Raw genomic sequence first — 16,316 nt, 5'->3', positions numbered from 1 at the left:
TTAGTTTTGCTTCACATAGTCGCTATTAAATGTTCGGATTTTGTGACCTTGTGCAACAACACTTCACACCACCCAATAAGACAACGCAGCTCATTTCCTGCATTATCTTTGTCATGGGTCATGACATATATCTGAAAATATCATTTCCCCAGTCTTGAAGCGCCAGTTGAAATCTCACTTTCAGTTCATGGAAGCTCTGAAATGATTTTAAATCAAACACTGATTCGAAACAACATTCAGACTGCACGTCTTTATTCCTTCAGGAACGCCAAATATTTAATACCCAAAGCGGTGCATTTGGAAGAGTGGGATGTCGTGTGGTTAACGTGACAAAATACTCGTCTGAAATTTGTCGGCCTACTTTCATTGGTGGCGCTGACACACTTCCAAGCTGACACGATCAAAAATAGGTTGCCACACATCTTCACTGGATGTATCTGGAATGAATGGAAATCACACACTCAATTGTCATAATGACACTTTATGATTAGGTTTATTAGTACATCATTCCTTGAAAGTTTAAAGTGCATTCCAAGAATATAAACCATGAGAAAACATTCTCGTCTTTATATTAGAGGAAGGAAAGTGTCTGACGTACTGATCCACTTGATTGAAAAGTATACATTGCACAAGTTGACTCAGCCCCGTCGTCAAATGATTTCATTTGCTTTCAAAGGAAGGCTGCAAATGGGTTCCTGGAATGTCTATTAAACAAAAAGTATGGCGATTGTGGAAAAAAACAAACCTTGTGTAGCAGGTCGTCAGTCTGGCTAAACCTTGGAAAGTCTTCATACTGTGCGTCATTAGATCTTAATTTGATGGAAATTTTCAAGCTCACTCAATTCTCTAATGCACCATTCATTGCTTAATTCGGCTTCATTAGAAGTTGGTTATATGCTTTATTGATCTAATTGGTTTGTCGCTGCTCCTCTGTCATCAAGGAACACTGTCTGCTGCTTAGTATCGATATGGTGGCGCTTGACTTGGCCGTGCACGCTGTGTTGGCATTGAACGCTGCGTTTTGACGTCTGATGTCACTTAGACGGCAGCGTTTCGTGTGTGCCGGCAAGCTCACTTTTAAGATTAGAACCATGTCGCTCTTCAAAAATGAATATAGCTCTGTGACCCTTGTCATATTCAACAACGGGGAACACTCAGGAGGAGTATTTTGACTGAAAAATAATGCGTAATAGTTGTAAAGTTCTCCCCTGCAACATTGTGTCTAATGCAGTGCTTCTCAAATAGTGGGGCCGCCTCCCCTTGGGTGGGCGCGGTGCAATGCTGAGGGGAACATGCTTCCCCCCCCCCTGCAGTACTACACTAAAATGTAATTGCACATCCACTCCAGTAGTTGGCAGTGGCGCTCTCCTTGCCCATTGTGCACAGCGAGTATTAGCTCTACGGTGTATGTTTGTTTTGCAACGAAAATGCTATTATTTATAATTGTGGGGGAGAGTGGGTGCTGGGGTGGGGGTGCAAATTGTTTTCTTCTTGCTAGGCGGCCGTAACAGAAAATAATTGAGTAGCACTAGTCTAATGTAATACGTGAAAGAGCCAATCAGAGGACAATTGACCATATTAAAGGATTGGTATTTATGCTACATTCCAGAAACAATAGTAAACATGAATAGAAAGTAAACATGCATTTTCAGGGTTCGCGGTTAACTTTAAAAACTGCTTGCCCATAGGGCAAGTGCCACTAAAATTTGCCTTGCCCGACTTGGGCAAGTGACAATTTTTTTTCTCTAAGAATAAAATGTTTATGGTTGTAAAATGTGCGCCACAAATGTAAATAAACATATAATCTGATAAGCATAAATTAATCTTGTTTTCATCATCAACCATGAAACCCTACTCACAACAGCAAATGTATCATCCTGTGCAGTTATTGAAAATGTTAATTGTAGTTTTAATAATTAACAAATCTGCATGTTAAATTGGGAAAATGATATTACAGCAATCCAGATGATCAATTTTAAGTCCAGGAGAGCGTATTAATTGAGGAATCACATGAGTAAATTATGAGTGTGGCAAATTTGTGTATTCCTTTAAGACCAGTGCCTGTGGCGCTGCCTCCATAAGTTTCATAGCATAAACAGAACACACTGACACTGTCAGGTCACATCATGGAGCGAATGAATTAACAGCCAATAATCAAATATTACTCCCTTCCTTACTCACAACTGAATTGTCTACTTAAAAATATTCGAGCTATTTCAGTCATGTCAGAGGAATCCGAAATGTTCGGATTTGAACGAACTCGTCGCCACTTGTAAACATGCGCAGAAGGTAAGAAAACTTCCGGCTGTCAATTTTCGGCCGAAATATCGTAGGTTTTTGTTGTGTTTTTCAAACTTCAAATGAGGATGCAACTACAGCGAGTTCCAATACTGCGGGATTTATTGACGTCCACTTTAACTCGACTTTCACTGAACTAACTGATCCCCGTAGCGCCCGCCCATTGCCCCGGATAAGGCCAATGGACCATACCACAAGATAAGGGGTGTCTGGGTTAAACCATCACCATACAGTGCACACAAACAGATCACACCACAGTTTTCGTCGAAATTAAAGATATTTGGCTGCTTTAAAAAATGCTTGCCCGTTCGGGCAAGTTGCCCATAATTTTACCTTGCCCGTGGCCATATTTCACTCGCCCCAGGCAATCGGGAAGCGGTTAACCGCGAACCCTGATTTTCCTGAGTAAAATCGAAATGTAGCATAGCAGGAAGAATACTTATTTCTTAGAAAATGAATAGCTCCTCTCGTGAGCCGCGATACCTGTTCGCTAAGAGTGTAAATCCAGCTTTCAACGTTTCTTGGTGAATGTCATCGGCAAAGTCAGACCTTGCTTATACAGCTTTTCAGCAATTGTGTGTTTAATCTTTCGCAAAAGCCTGCAACGACGTTTTGTTACTGTGAACATTAGCATGGCTCAAGGGCAAACCGCCCTCTCGAGCTGGCCGCAGGTAAAAAGACCGCTCGATGTGTTTCAGAAAAGCCATTACTTTTGTTTGTGAGTATTTCAGAGCGCAGAGAGTCCGAATGAGTCAGCCGTCCGAGTATAATAAACGTACGACAATAGTCCTGAGGGATGCTGTCGTTCCTACTGGGGCCTTGTTGTTGTTTTAATATAAAGAATCAGAATCTGCCCATGTGGCTTGTTCCTTTTTTATTTTTTCGTACTTCCTTTCTCGCAGTCTTTCTGTCTCCCACGCTCTCGCCCCTTGATCCTCTGGCAGCCACCAGCCAGGTCCATGTGGTCCTGCAGAAGGGCTTATTAATGTGTGCCTTCCAAGATGGAGATGGGAGATTTGACAGATACACCGAGGTGTGAACATGGCCGCTTACGCATACAGAGAGGCCTTATGCAAACATTCTGGCTCCTGTCTGCTGTACGGGTAGTGTGAAAGTCTTGAAGATTGAATTCAAGCAATGTGACCTTTTGTTTCATGTGTTATTTCACCGGTAATGCTGAGCAAATACTTGCATAACCTGAAATTCTGTCTGTTTAGTTGTCACTCCAAGATTTCTTTGATACAGAATTCACGTAAGATCGCTATCCAGGTTGCTCTAATTCTTGCTGTCGCTGGCACGAGGCCATGATCAGAAGCAGTAGATGGCAGCGTGGCATCACTTTGAATTTCAGATCAGCACAGCTTTTGAGTAGAAGATGAGATTTAGTTGGGGAATCTTGGCTTGTCATGTTGATTCTGAGTGAGTGTGTCAGTTAACGGTCTAGCGATTCCGTGTGTGGTGTTGGCTAGTAAAAAGAGAAAAATTGACAACGCTCAGTGGTCCTTCAAAGAATTGTCAAAATGCCCCAAATCGGATGACAAACTGCTTTAGAAACTGAATGTGAATTAAATGGTTGAATGTGTATTTTTTTTGCTTCGTATGCTAATTTTGTGTTAACATTTAGCCATGGCATTCAAATATTTGGACAGACTGTTTCTAATAGCTTATGTCAATTTTGTTTTCTGTTAACGGCACTTATCACAAAAACTACAAAGGAAAGCAATGCAGGTGAACCATGGATATTAGAAAGTCATTTGGAAGATAGGAACACTGTTATGCAGTCACTCAGTAACCAAGACGACGATAGAATGGAAACAAGATGTGACCTTTGCCGAAGAATAAATACACTATATTCGCTCATCTCTTGAGATACCTAATGTAAGGTGGTGCTCCTTAAATGAAATCGGGTAAGTGTAAATGGAGAGTTAGAGGCTCAGTGAAAATTTTGCCTTGGGGAAATCCCCGAGCAAATTAAACGTTCAAAAAACACTCAAATCCTAAGATTTAAGCAGCTTCTTTTTCCGCGCGAACCAGCCACTATGCCTCCCTTTAAAAAAAAATAGATAAAATAAAATAAAAAAATCAAATGCATATTACACATTGTAGTCTTTTAATACATTGATTTTTTTTTTGTGCAATGGTTAATTGGTATTTCCTTCATAGTCTAGCCTTAATGTAGTATTTCTTCTTCTTTATCATCTCCGTGCTCACTCCTCTGCTCTTCCCCGCAGTTTAAAGGCGATGAAAGAAGAGTAGACAGTCGGACTATCTACGTTGGTCATCAGCCATGTTCTGCCAGCGAGCCTTTCATCCCGCCAAAGTTTTGTGACAACAGAATTGTGTCGTCCAAGGTAAGACGCCACTAACACGGTCTCTTTTAAAGGCACAGGACCAGCTCAGGCCTTCTCTACTATGCTCTTTTTGGGAAACCGCAAAAAAAATAAAATAAAATAGCTAGCTCGCAAGCTAACATTTACTCTTGGCATTTCTGCGAGGAAATCATTATACTGTGATGACGATTCTGCTCGATGAATGAGCGCCCAGCAGTGGTTAATGTCACCTATGTAATAACACAAAACAACTGGAACGAGGTTGTTTCGATGAGAGATTCATGCTGTCGATTCCAATATCGATTAGCATGGTTGATATCGAACGATGCCGATTCCAATATCGATCACATGGATTAGCTGCTCATTTTTAGATTTTAGAGCTACTCGCCGATGATTATTTTAATCAATTTATCAAGTATTCTTTTCCAATTAATGAATCCGATTTAAAAAAATAAATAAATAAATAAATAAAAATATTGTATCCATAGAGCAAGCGGGCAGTGTACTCATCTCCTTTTTATGTTTAGCTTCGCACATCTCCGCTGCTTAGAAGGGAACTCTCTCATATTCCCATTCCTGTCGTTCTTCATACCTCCATTTCAGTCCCTCTCCAGATACTCAACCTCTCTTTCAGCAAAAGACGATTATTAGTGTGTCAGGGGAGCACTGGCTTTGGCGGTGACATACACGTCTATTAATGTACTGGCCCGTTGCGCAATTCACTCATTCTGGGCCCTGATAGAATGCACCCTCCCCTTGTGTAAATCTCATCCCCTTGGTTCTGATGCAGTTCCTGGCTAATTCTGGCTTCCTGGCGTCTAGTTATGATGGGTTATTGGCGGGAGGGTAGCCAGGGGTAGGATGGCAGTGGGATTTATAGCGGTGCAGAGGACCCCGTGAGGATGGGCCCATCAATTGCTCCTGCCCGTATGGCAGGGTAAACAGACTTTAATTACGCTGGCTGTTATGTTTATGCTCCTCCATACCTCGGCTCTGTCATGCTTTTGCTTTCACAGTCTGCATTGGCCTGTTGCCACTTTTCAACTCTTACTTGCTGTTGCACCATGCTACTGAGACCACCACCACCACCACCACCGCAACACCCTCGTGTTCGCTTTCTCGCCACCCCGCCTTCTTTTCTCATTACTTTGCCTCTTTTCTCTGGCAAAATGAGATGGACTGTTCTGCTGTGGCTGCATTTCAACACCTTCCTCATGTCTGATGTATTATCTTCATAAACACTACCTTATTGCTTTGTCAGTGTGTAAAAAATATATCTTGGCATTCCTTCTCATTTGTGTGTGTCAGTTTTTTTTATGCCCTGGTGCTGTACTTATGCTCCCTTCTCACCAGAAACCTACGTGCCAATGGTTTTCCTTTATGAGAGAGCGATGCTACCATCGAAGGTGGGGGGGGGGGGGCAAACCAAACTAAAGATGACAATTTTATGACTTTGGACTTGCTTGCAAATGCAAGACTTAAATAGATTTAGACTTGAACTCCATAACTTGATAATTATTGTCTGTTCACGTGTGAAAACTTTTTTTTGTTTTGTTGTCAAGTGACGACTTTTTTTTTTTTTTTTTTTGCGTACATAGGCAAATGGGGAGAGGGTTTTTGGAGCCAATGAAATGTAGAATGTTATTAAAGCTACTTGCTAATATGCAAATATCTCGTGACAAACTCGATTGCAAACTTACCTTTTTAGCTCCCGGCGTCCCTTTTTAAAAAAAAAAAAAAAAAGTTTACTTTTTTTTTATACCTTGCGTAATTCCCCAATACTCAGATGATTATGTGTTTTATTTATTACAATCCATCTGATGATAATCATTCATGAATGAGCTCAGGTCATAAATAAAGTTCATTTGCAGACAGACACAATTTTCATCTTTTTGGCTCTAGACAACACCAAAATGGATTTGAGCTGAAATGAGAATAAGATGTGCTTCAACTGCAGATTTTACACTTGAATTTGAGGTTATTTACATCCAAATCATGTAAAACGGTATAGGAACGATAACAGCTGATTTATAGGAACTGGCTGGCTAGTCAGGTTAAAGGAACTTTCTGTGATCAAAAGTCACAAACATGTTTTGTAATGAGTTGTACTTCCAAGTCGTCTGTTTTATCTATCACAGATCTTTCGTTAACCATGTGCGCGCTGCCATCTTTGCTTAGCGCGCATGAGAAATAAAATAAATATTGTGTGAAGGGAACACAGACAAACTGAACCGAAACTGTGGATCAAAGCGGTTTCGAAGAAAAGGTTCACACCTCTACCTGAGATAGGTTAACGCTTCCAGCCCAGATAAAATGAATGTACGTTTTGCCTTCTATATCCGCCAAGTTACCAGCAGGATGATAATGCTGTGATCAGAAAAAGGCGTTGCTTCTGTCCTAATGACACCGGCAGCAGTTATTTTCACTTCCAAACATGCAAAATACTTTGATGAAACGGTTGCCAATGTCACTGGCACTATTCAAGGGTATCGAAATTCACGGTGATAAATCTCCAGTTTTAATCAGCGCTAAACATGGCTTGTCTTTCGAGGTAGACAAAGTCAAATCGGTTTGGAACTTGCCTTTGCTCCTCATTTTATCCTAGACTGAATACACACGTTTGTAAATATGAAATCCTTGTAAAAAGATTTTTTTCACGTGGGTAATCACTAACGTTTGTTTTTCTTCCCGCAGTATACCGTGTGGAACTTTTTACCAAAGAACTTGTTTGAACAGTTCAGAAGAATTGCCAATTTCTACTTCCTTATCATCTTCCTGGTGCAGGTGAGGAATCATTCACCAAACACCCATTTGACACACGCTGTTGTTGTGGGTGCTGAAATTGCTCGAGAAAGCCCTTGCAGTTACTCCCCCTCAGCATTGTGGTCTCTTGTGACCTGTCTTAAAAATATAACAAGCATTTGTTGCCTCCCTAACCCTTCATCCCTTGCATTCTCCCTCTCGCCTTCTTTCCGTTCCGCGCAAATCATCTCCCCCCTGCAGCTGTCACCGCCGCAGCAGCTACAAACAGGTCCTAATGTAAACAGTCGCTCTGGTGTGTCGTCTCATTACATATTGACTGAATGAGCCGGCAGAATAACTGACTCCCGAAACCTAAAGCTAAGTGCCAAACTCGGAAATATCTCCCGGCCACAAAGGAAATTCCGTCATTATCAAGTGGTGTTGACTCTTTTTCCTCCCTGCTCCTAAAGTAGTCACAACAGTTCGTCTGCTTTGGCTCGGCTAATGAAGCCGAATGAGTCAAAACACTTGAGAGCGCTGAGCCACGAGTTGCTCGTTGTGCTGACCAGCTTGGTGTTCCATTAAATGTACAATACGCCCTTATGGAGGACTGCCAAGATTAGTCGACTCATCACGACGATGTCGACGATTTAAATCGTTGAAAGTTCATTTAAGTAGTCGACGAGTTATTTAGTTCTATATCTATTTAATTGACGCATTGCTTTTCTCTTGAAACGGCTTCGTCTCGCACTTTTCCCTGCTGGCGGTTTGCCTATGGATGGCGCCGTCGTGTTAATCCGGGTCATTTGCGATGTAAACAGAAGCATTGTGGGTAAAGAGTGTCATGGCGACTTGGTTTTAGCAACCGAGTTCTGAAGTTAGAATTTTCTCAACCGTATTTTTCAGACTATAACTCACACTTTTTTTCGGGGCGCTGCTCTTCTTGGTCTCGCTTTTGTAACATTAATCGAAAAAAAAAAAATCTTAAATGTTTTTTTTTTTTTTATGATGCGTTTTTTTTGACTGATTCATACTCTTGTGCAATGTATAGTCTGAAAAATAGGGTAATTTATATTCCACGGTTTCAATATTAACCAGGATATTATTTGAATCAGTAGTTGCAAACATTTTTTTCCCTTTATTTTGTTATTCATACTTTATACCACAGTATTGCATGTCTTTCCAAAAAATGAGGAGTTAATGAATCGAAAGAGTTGTTTAAATAACGGTTAACTTGAAATGGGTTATTCAGTAACTTTTATTTGAGCCAGCATGATGCAGTGCCGTTTTACACCACGGCAAACTACAACCGAAGTAATAAGCAGTGTTGAAACGATGCCAGTCTCCAACATAAAAGCAAACAAAGTTTTTGGATTCCATTTTTTAATTTTTTTAGTTTGCCACTGTAATCTTGTGGCCGGTGAGGGAATGCCTCAGATGTATGGCGTCATGGGTGTCCCGGGTTTGCTGAAAACGGTTTACCCAAGCTGCAGCGCGGCTGGAATTTCACCACTAATCCAAACGCTCTTGAGGGCTTTCCTATTTCTATTTCCTATTTTTTTTTTTCCCCCTCATGCGGGGGTTGTAATTTATCAGAGAAAGCAGGGAGGGGAGATAAACAGGTATTGAGACCTTATGTGCACTCGTTCTCTCCCCCGCCTGACATCTCTTGGACAGAAATAAACCATTTCACTCTGCCGTGAGAGCGGGCATCATGTAAGTGCTGCGCCACCAAGCCAACTCTTCTTTTATTCTCTTTCCCTTTTGTCATTTGGTGTCCCCCCCCCCCCCCTTTTTTTTTTTGGTTCTCCTGCACCCCCCTCCGCCCCCACCTCTCTCCGCAGCGCTGCACTGCTAACGTCAGCAGCCAGGAAGCCCTCTGTGTGATTGTGAGCACCACAAATAGGCACAGGCTGATAAAAAAGCACCACTCTTCCTATAAATAGCCCTGCGTGTCTTTGCAGGAATTTGATCAAATGGGAATAGAATGCCGTGAGAGAGTAAGAGACATGGCACTGAAAGCTCGAGAGAGGCGAGAGGCGGCAGAACAAGGAAGAAGAGGGGTGGGTGGGGTGAAGAGGGATGAAGTGGGAAGTGAAGGAGGAAGACGCAAGCACAAACATGCATACACACGTTGCCCTGGGACTCGGGGAAGGAGGAGGCGGGGAGGTGTGTGTGTGGGGGGGGGGGTATGCGGGCGATCCTGCTGTCTGTCTGTCTGTCACTCTGACACACTTCGCGGCTGATACGAGCAGATTTGTGCCGGGCTGATATCACACCAGCACGTCTTCAACAGCACTGAGAGTTATTTATTTTATTGATTTGCATTTGGTGCAGAGGAGGGGGGGGGGGGTACACGCACCTGATTCTTCTACTTGAGAGTTGCATGACTCTGCCTGTGTTTCATTTCATTGAAGAACATCTGTTTTCCGTTTATGCGACTGATGAATGCTGTTTGCATTTTTTTTAGCAGTACTTGTGAAACCACAAAAGGGCGTTGACACAATCCTTTTCGAAATGTTTGTTGTGTTGAAGATAGTCCAGTATGGACTATTTTGAGGAACAGAGATCGCTTTTTATAGTGCACATTCGCTATTAAATGTGTCACAGAGATGACAATTGATGAATCAAACAAAGTTTTTTTGGCTGAAATTGGGCTTTGTCGCACTTTCCTTGTTTTATTTTTTTTGTTTTGTTTTTTCTCCCTCAGTGCTGTGGTTTGACCATCTGGCTGGTGCATCACAGGGACATGCTGTCCCCAGTTTGTGGTGTTGTTTTTGTTTAAGCTTCCTCTAATGAGTCAAGCCTCCGTCCTAAACATGACACAAAAATCTTTTTTTTTAGGAGGATGTAAAGGGCTCCATTGCGGTAGTGTCTGCCTCATCCCTTGGATCTTGTCCTCAGCCATGCCTAATGAAGTTTATGGTCAGCTTTTTGTGAAAAAAAAAAAAATAATACATTTAAACATTGTTCTTTTTGAGACTCAATCCATAGCGCTAATACTTGATGAGGCCAGATAATACCCTCTATTTTGCCTCAGTTGCTTTATGACTTGATTAATTCAGCCAGTCAAATTCGCAACAATTAATTAAGCCATTGATTATTTTCTCCATCCCTAACCACCCGTCTGTTATACAGTGTTTTTGAATGATTGGCATCAGAACTCCTATTATTGATCTCAAGCAGGCTTATTTCAATAATACTACTTAAGCACTATTAGTGGCTAGAATACCCAATACAGTGGCGCCTTGCGATTTAAATGACATGATTTACTAGATTTTTGAGACACTATCCCTTTTATTTTTTTTGCTTTGACTTGCTAGCAAAATTTGAGATACAAGCGCTGTATGGTGGCAGTGATCTCCTCTCACTTGACAGCAGGCACCAACATAGCAATAGTTCATCAACAAAAGAGGCTTCAAGGTATTTATTGCTACTCCCAGTTGAAGGTTACTGGCAAACAAAACAAAGAATAAAACGCTGTCATTAAAACAACCACCTGGCATTGCCTTGGTAAAGTCAATTCTTGCAAATAAAAAAAATGCAAAAACGATGTAAATGGGATAACAAATAGAATCAATGTCACTTTGTTATAAGGGAAGGGAGCTTTATTTGAATAGCACATTTCATAAACAAGGTAACACAATGTGCTCATAACCCTTCAAGGAATGGATATTTGAACACAAATGGTGCACGGACTTTTATAGACAGTCGATGCTGATTCTCTAGAATGAGCAGCACAATGTCCAGAGAATTGAAGCCCAAAAAATGTAAAACAGCTTTTCTTTACGTAGTAATTATGTCATTAGAGTATGATTTTATCAATTACAAATTTATAGAGTGCCTCTTTCCTTATGAAAAACATTTATTGTATTTTTTGGTAGGGGCAATCTGGAACAAATTTATGGTATTTTCATTCAATTCATTGGGGAACAATGTTTTTAGATACTTATGTTTTGAGTTCCAAGCTTGGTCTCGTGTGACCCACACCGAATTAGGGCATTGCCCCGCCCCCTCCCACTTGCAATCAAAATCAACCCGTGGGGTGGCCAATTGTAAATGTTAAACCTGTTCAAAGAATTTTCAACCGTGTTGACCTTGTATTTATTTTACTAGTACTGTTCGGCTTTCTTTATTCTTCTAAACCAAGTCTAGATGCCCTGTGGCACCACACTGCCTTCCACAGGTCAGTTTTGTTACTACAACACACATGGGTTCATAGGTTGTGTGTGTCACATTTAAACAAAAAAAATCTGTGTGGTTGTTTGTTTTTAGTCCTGCTTTCACAAGTGATTGTGTTCTGGCTTAGTGAGGGAGACCGGGATCATACATTCCAGTGTAAATCTCATGTTTACAGAAGGCCATTTGTCTGGTTTTAGCGCAAAGCTTTGGTCATGTGGTGTTCCGCCACCAGCGTGCTGCTTGAGATTACCTGATTACTGCTTGAAATTCTAAAACTCTGATGCTTAGTGCAAGGTAAAACTCATGCTTCAGCTTTTGTACACACTGATGCAAGTAAGAATGTTTTGGGGCGTCACGATTGCACTGACGGATTAAGCCAGTTTGTCCAAAACATCAGTTCCTCCACAATGTTTGACTTTTCACGGTTCAGGGGAATAATATTACCGTGGCCAAGACACAGACTACACCCTGCATTTACTGGAAGAAGGCCTGCCCTGCCAAAACCACTTCCTCACTCATTTCTCCCACAAATGCACTTCTGCTGCTGATCCACTCCGCAATGTGCTAATTCAAAGCAAGCCGTTATCTTCTCAATGTGAAGGTTACAAATGTAGTGCAGTCTTGATCTTACCTTTTTTTTTTTTTTTTCAATAGGTGATAGTGGACACCCCCACCAGCCCAGTCACCAGTGGCCTACCGTTATGTTTTGTGATTACAGTGACAGCGATCAAGCAGGTAGGATTCTTTGGTGTGTTGATAATATAATCATTTCACCACAAGACTTCTCATCTAATCATTATTCCTCCTCATAACAAGTCTCCATTTGTCCTTTTTCCAAGAACGTACTTGACTAATTCTCTCCTGGACTTTGTAATAATGCACCGCTGTTGAATTCTGATTAGGGATGACACAAAATGGGCCTCTGAAGGAACGACCACAGGGAACTTTTCAATGAGCGTGACTCTCTTTGTTGCTGTCGTGTCCCCTCTTCAGATGTATTGTTTAACGACTGACTTCTTTGTTGGTCTTACCGCTGGGGCTTTGAAATGCACAATAGTGGGCGGACTTCCTTCCATAATTGTATGTGGCCCACTGATAGAGCTACATGCACTTTGGTATGGCTTTTAAAAAAAAAAAAGGAACAACGTAGCATTCTGGCTCACTCTTTTTAGTCAAATGTCTCATTAAACTATTGCTAGTTGTTACAAGCAAGATGTGTAGATATGAACACAAATGGCTTCAGGTTTTAATCAATTTTCTCCAGTAATGATTAAAGTCCCTGCAAAGTGAAAGTATGTCTTCTTACGTATGACTCAGAAGAATGTGAACAACCCTGGCACGTTTGAATGATTTGGAAAAATGGGCGAATATAAAATGAGGCTTCAAAATTAAGATGTTCTCCACCCGTGAACGTTTTGGGCTTGTCTGCTAAATACTCTGAAACCACGGCTCGTTCAACTGTCGCATACGTCTCTTATGAGTTGGAAAGTTAGTCAAATCAGACTGAAAACAAAAAAAAGCCTCCCTCTCTGGTCTTTCTTTTATTAAAGTGGACTGATTATCTTTCAATTGTTGAACATGGACTCACAATAATATTTTGTGGGGGGCGGGGCTAATCTTCATCATGTTACAAACCAAACCAGCAACTGTATCATAATTTGTTTGTGCATTTTCTGCACTGTCAATTTGAAATCCCGACCTTTTCTTTGAACAGCATGTTTTTTTTCCCCCTCTGCATGCAAATAAGCTGATCCATATAATTTAATTCCTTTAAATTTCCCAACTTTATCTCAACCACCTGGCATCATCACCCTCCTCTCACCTTTCTCTGTAATCCTCCGTTCTGGCTGAGGCTGTACCTTGGCTCACCTTCCGGTTTGCCTCTTTACCTTCTTTATTGCTGCACCAGCCCATCCGTCACCATCCCTATCCTTGAGTAGTTTTTTAATGTACCCACACTACTCTCTGCAAGCACTCCTTTGCACCTGACGCACATAATGAAAGTACTGAATGCTGATCACATGCACCTTTCTTTATTCCTCAATTCCCATGTGATTTTTTTTTTTTTTTGAGAAAAACACTGCGCCAGACGGTCTAAATTTCTTTGACGTCTAAATCAAAATACGCCATGCTGACCTGCAGGGCTATGAGGACTGGCTGCGACACAAGGCTGACAATGAGGTGAACAAGTACCCTGTGACGGTGCTTGAAAATGGCCGGCCGCTACGGAAGGAGAGCGAGAAGATCAAGGTAGTTGACAGCATTCCCGCCAGCCTCTTGCAAAATCGCAATTTCCCAGCAGGTGTAGTTCTAGGAGATGTTAGAGCATGCACTGACTGCTAAGCGGAATTCATATTTCACTTTTATGGTGATGAGTGTCTAGGATGTTGTCTGCAAGTATTTGTATGTATTAAGTACAACAATAATGTTTGGATATTCAAGATGAGTGTGCGGCCATTTACTTTTGTTTAGGTGGGAGATGTTTTGGAGGTGGAAGAAGATGAGACCTTTCCCTGTGATTTAATCCTGCTCCAATCCAGCAGGGATGACGACACCTGCTTTGTTACAACTGCTAGTCTGGATGGAGAGTCAAACCATAAAGTAAGTGGAACGGTTTATAAGCATAGGAAACAGTAACTTATTACAGGACAGTGGAACATCTGTTTTCATGAATAATCCGTTCCAGAGAGTCTGCTTGAAATAAAATGGAATGAATACCAAAACAATATTTCCTATAGGAAATAATATAAATCCCATTAATCTGTTCTAGGCATAGAAAAATATAGAGAATAACTTCAGTTTTCAAAAGGAAAATAGCGTGAACTACATATTTATGACTAATAAATGTCATTAAATATACATTTTAATATCACAGCGCTTTCTTTGGCCACATTATGGCTTATTTCACCGTGACACTTGCCAGACCAGGAGGGATATTGCTTATTTAAGAATAGCTTTTCCGTTCTATAGAACCTTTTTTATTATTATTATTATTATTTTATTTTATTGTTTTTCTTTTTTAAAGACAACCTATGAAATGCCTCTGATGAAAGTGCATCAATTCCAGAAAAATAATGGATCAAAATATTTTTTGTTTTTTCGGGGGGATTGAAAACCAGGCCAAAATTTACATGAAAAAAATTGCAAAACGAATCATGGGAGAACAGTCTTCCACACTTCCTTAGTTGTTTTTACCCCATGCCAATGTGTTTTGGTGCTGCTGTTCAATTGTGTCACCTCCATGAAACTCAGTCTCTTCCTCATCTCCAGACACACTACACTGTTCCGGACATAGAGAAGGATCTGGAATCCCTCAGTGCCACTCTGGAGTGTGAACAGCCCCAGCCTGACCTTTATAAGTAGGTATTCATCAAGTGACTTGAACTGTGAAACGAAAAGCAGGCTCAGGTCATTTCTGGGGCTGCGTTGCTAACTCGGGCACTGGGTGTTTTGGGCTTGTACTGGGTGCAAATTAGTCTCATTAGGTCTTTTTCGTTTCTTTTTTTTTAATCTTACTACTTTTGTCAGTTGTTTCAATGATCGTTGTTGTTTTTTCTCTTTGATTGAAGGATTTCAGCAATTTTGTCCACGTCTGTCGTTCTTCTCAGCAAATCATTAATGCGTGTGTACTTTTGTGCCAGGTTTGTCGGCCGTATGCACATCTACAAAAGCAATCAAGAGCCTGCAGTGAGGTGAGAGCACTCTATATAGTCCACCAAGCTAACTTTTAATTGAGAGCCTAATCAAAACATAGTTTGCTGAGACACTCATTTGCATCGCCAGCACATCATTCTTTTATTGATCCTTTATAATAATAGTAGTGTGCTGGAAAAATTAAAAGGGGCTGGCTCGGATTCAGAGACTCCTTCCAAAGCCTGTAGACGTTTATCACTGGTTGCCTACGTAATGGCTCTTTAAACGAATGCCAGTGTTTCTCCGTAAGTGCCCAGACTGCAGTCATCCTGACAACTGTCCCAGCACCTTTTCGAAACAATGCCAGCTGGGCTGCCAGGTTTCCGTGAAAGAAAATGGGAAGAATGTGGAATGTACTGTCCCTGTTTGACTTGAACTGATGATTCTGTGCAGGTCTTTGGGCCCGGAGAACTTGCTGCTAAAAGGGGCAACTTTAAAAAATACTCAGAAAGTCTGCGGTGAGTCTACTTAAACTTGCATTGTGTATTTATTTATTTATTTGCACCAAACGTAACAAACTGCCTATATTCTTCAAGGTGTTGCTATTTACACTGGCATGGAGACCAAAATGGCTCTCAATTATCAGGGCAAATCTCAGAAACGCTCTGCTGTAGAGAAGTAAGTTTACACCAAGGTGCCAGTATGTTTGCCCATGTGTGATGCCAACCCTCACCTTTTGATGTCTTGGCTCTCAGGTCCATCAATGCCTTCCTTTTGGTGTACCTTTGCATTTTGGTGAGCAAGGCCCTTGTGTGCACGACGCTCAAGTATGTGTGGCAAAGCAAGCCTGGGCAGGATGAGCCTTGGTACAATGAAAAAACACAGAAAGAGAAGGACACCAATCTGGTGAGTGCACACAGTTGAAAGATAGCCCGACCTGGCATCAGATCAGTGGCATACACAAAAGTCTGAGGCAACAGCTTCATGCGCCATATTTTTAATCTTGTTTTACAAGCTTCACCCTTTACTGATCCCCTCTAATAAAATTATGCAGTGTGAAAAATGCATTGCAGACCAACTCTGTGAAATTGCCCATTTCATTGACAGTTAACCTTCTGCGCCAATCAACTA

The 16,316-nt window shown here is 41.3% G+C and overlaps 1 protein-coding gene across 6 annotated transcripts in view; it reads left to right on the top strand.

The window, feature by feature from the left end:
- Positions 1 to 16,316, top strand: part of atp11c (ATPase phospholipid transporting 11C (ATP11C blood group)) — a 45,123-nt gene that overhangs the window by 12,865 nt on the left and 15,942 nt on the right. For all 6 annotated transcript variants that reach the window (XM_088293208.1, XM_088293207.1, XM_088293204.1 and 3 more), the window contains exons 2-11: positions 4,530 to 4,649; positions 7,323 to 7,412; positions 12,207 to 12,287; positions 13,695 to 13,802; positions 14,025 to 14,153; positions 14,823 to 14,911; positions 15,194 to 15,244; positions 15,639 to 15,703; positions 15,782 to 15,863; positions 15,941 to 16,091. In XM_088293208.1, coding sequence (XP_088149334.1) covers positions 4,530 to 4,649; positions 7,323 to 7,412; positions 12,207 to 12,287; positions 13,695 to 13,802; positions 14,025 to 14,153; positions 14,823 to 14,911; positions 15,194 to 15,244; positions 15,639 to 15,703; positions 15,782 to 15,863; positions 15,941 to 16,091 — 966 coding nt within the window. The remainder of the gene's footprint in view (positions 1 to 4,529; positions 4,650 to 7,322; positions 7,413 to 12,206; positions 12,288 to 13,694; positions 13,803 to 14,024; positions 14,154 to 14,822; positions 14,912 to 15,193; positions 15,245 to 15,638; positions 15,704 to 15,781; positions 15,864 to 15,940; positions 16,092 to 16,316) is intronic.

The sequence above is a fragment of the Idiotropiscis lumnitzeri genome, chromosome 4, assembly GCF_059441095.1.
Source record: "Idiotropiscis lumnitzeri isolate Australia: NSW breed Sydney's pygmy pipehorse chromosome 4, RoL_Ilum_1.0, whole genome shotgun sequence".
Lineage (NCBI taxonomy): Eukaryota > Metazoa > Chordata > Actinopteri > Syngnathiformes > Syngnathidae > Idiotropiscis > Idiotropiscis lumnitzeri.
Note: the sequence above shows the minus strand (reverse complement) of the source record. Positions and strands in the feature narration are given on the sequence as shown.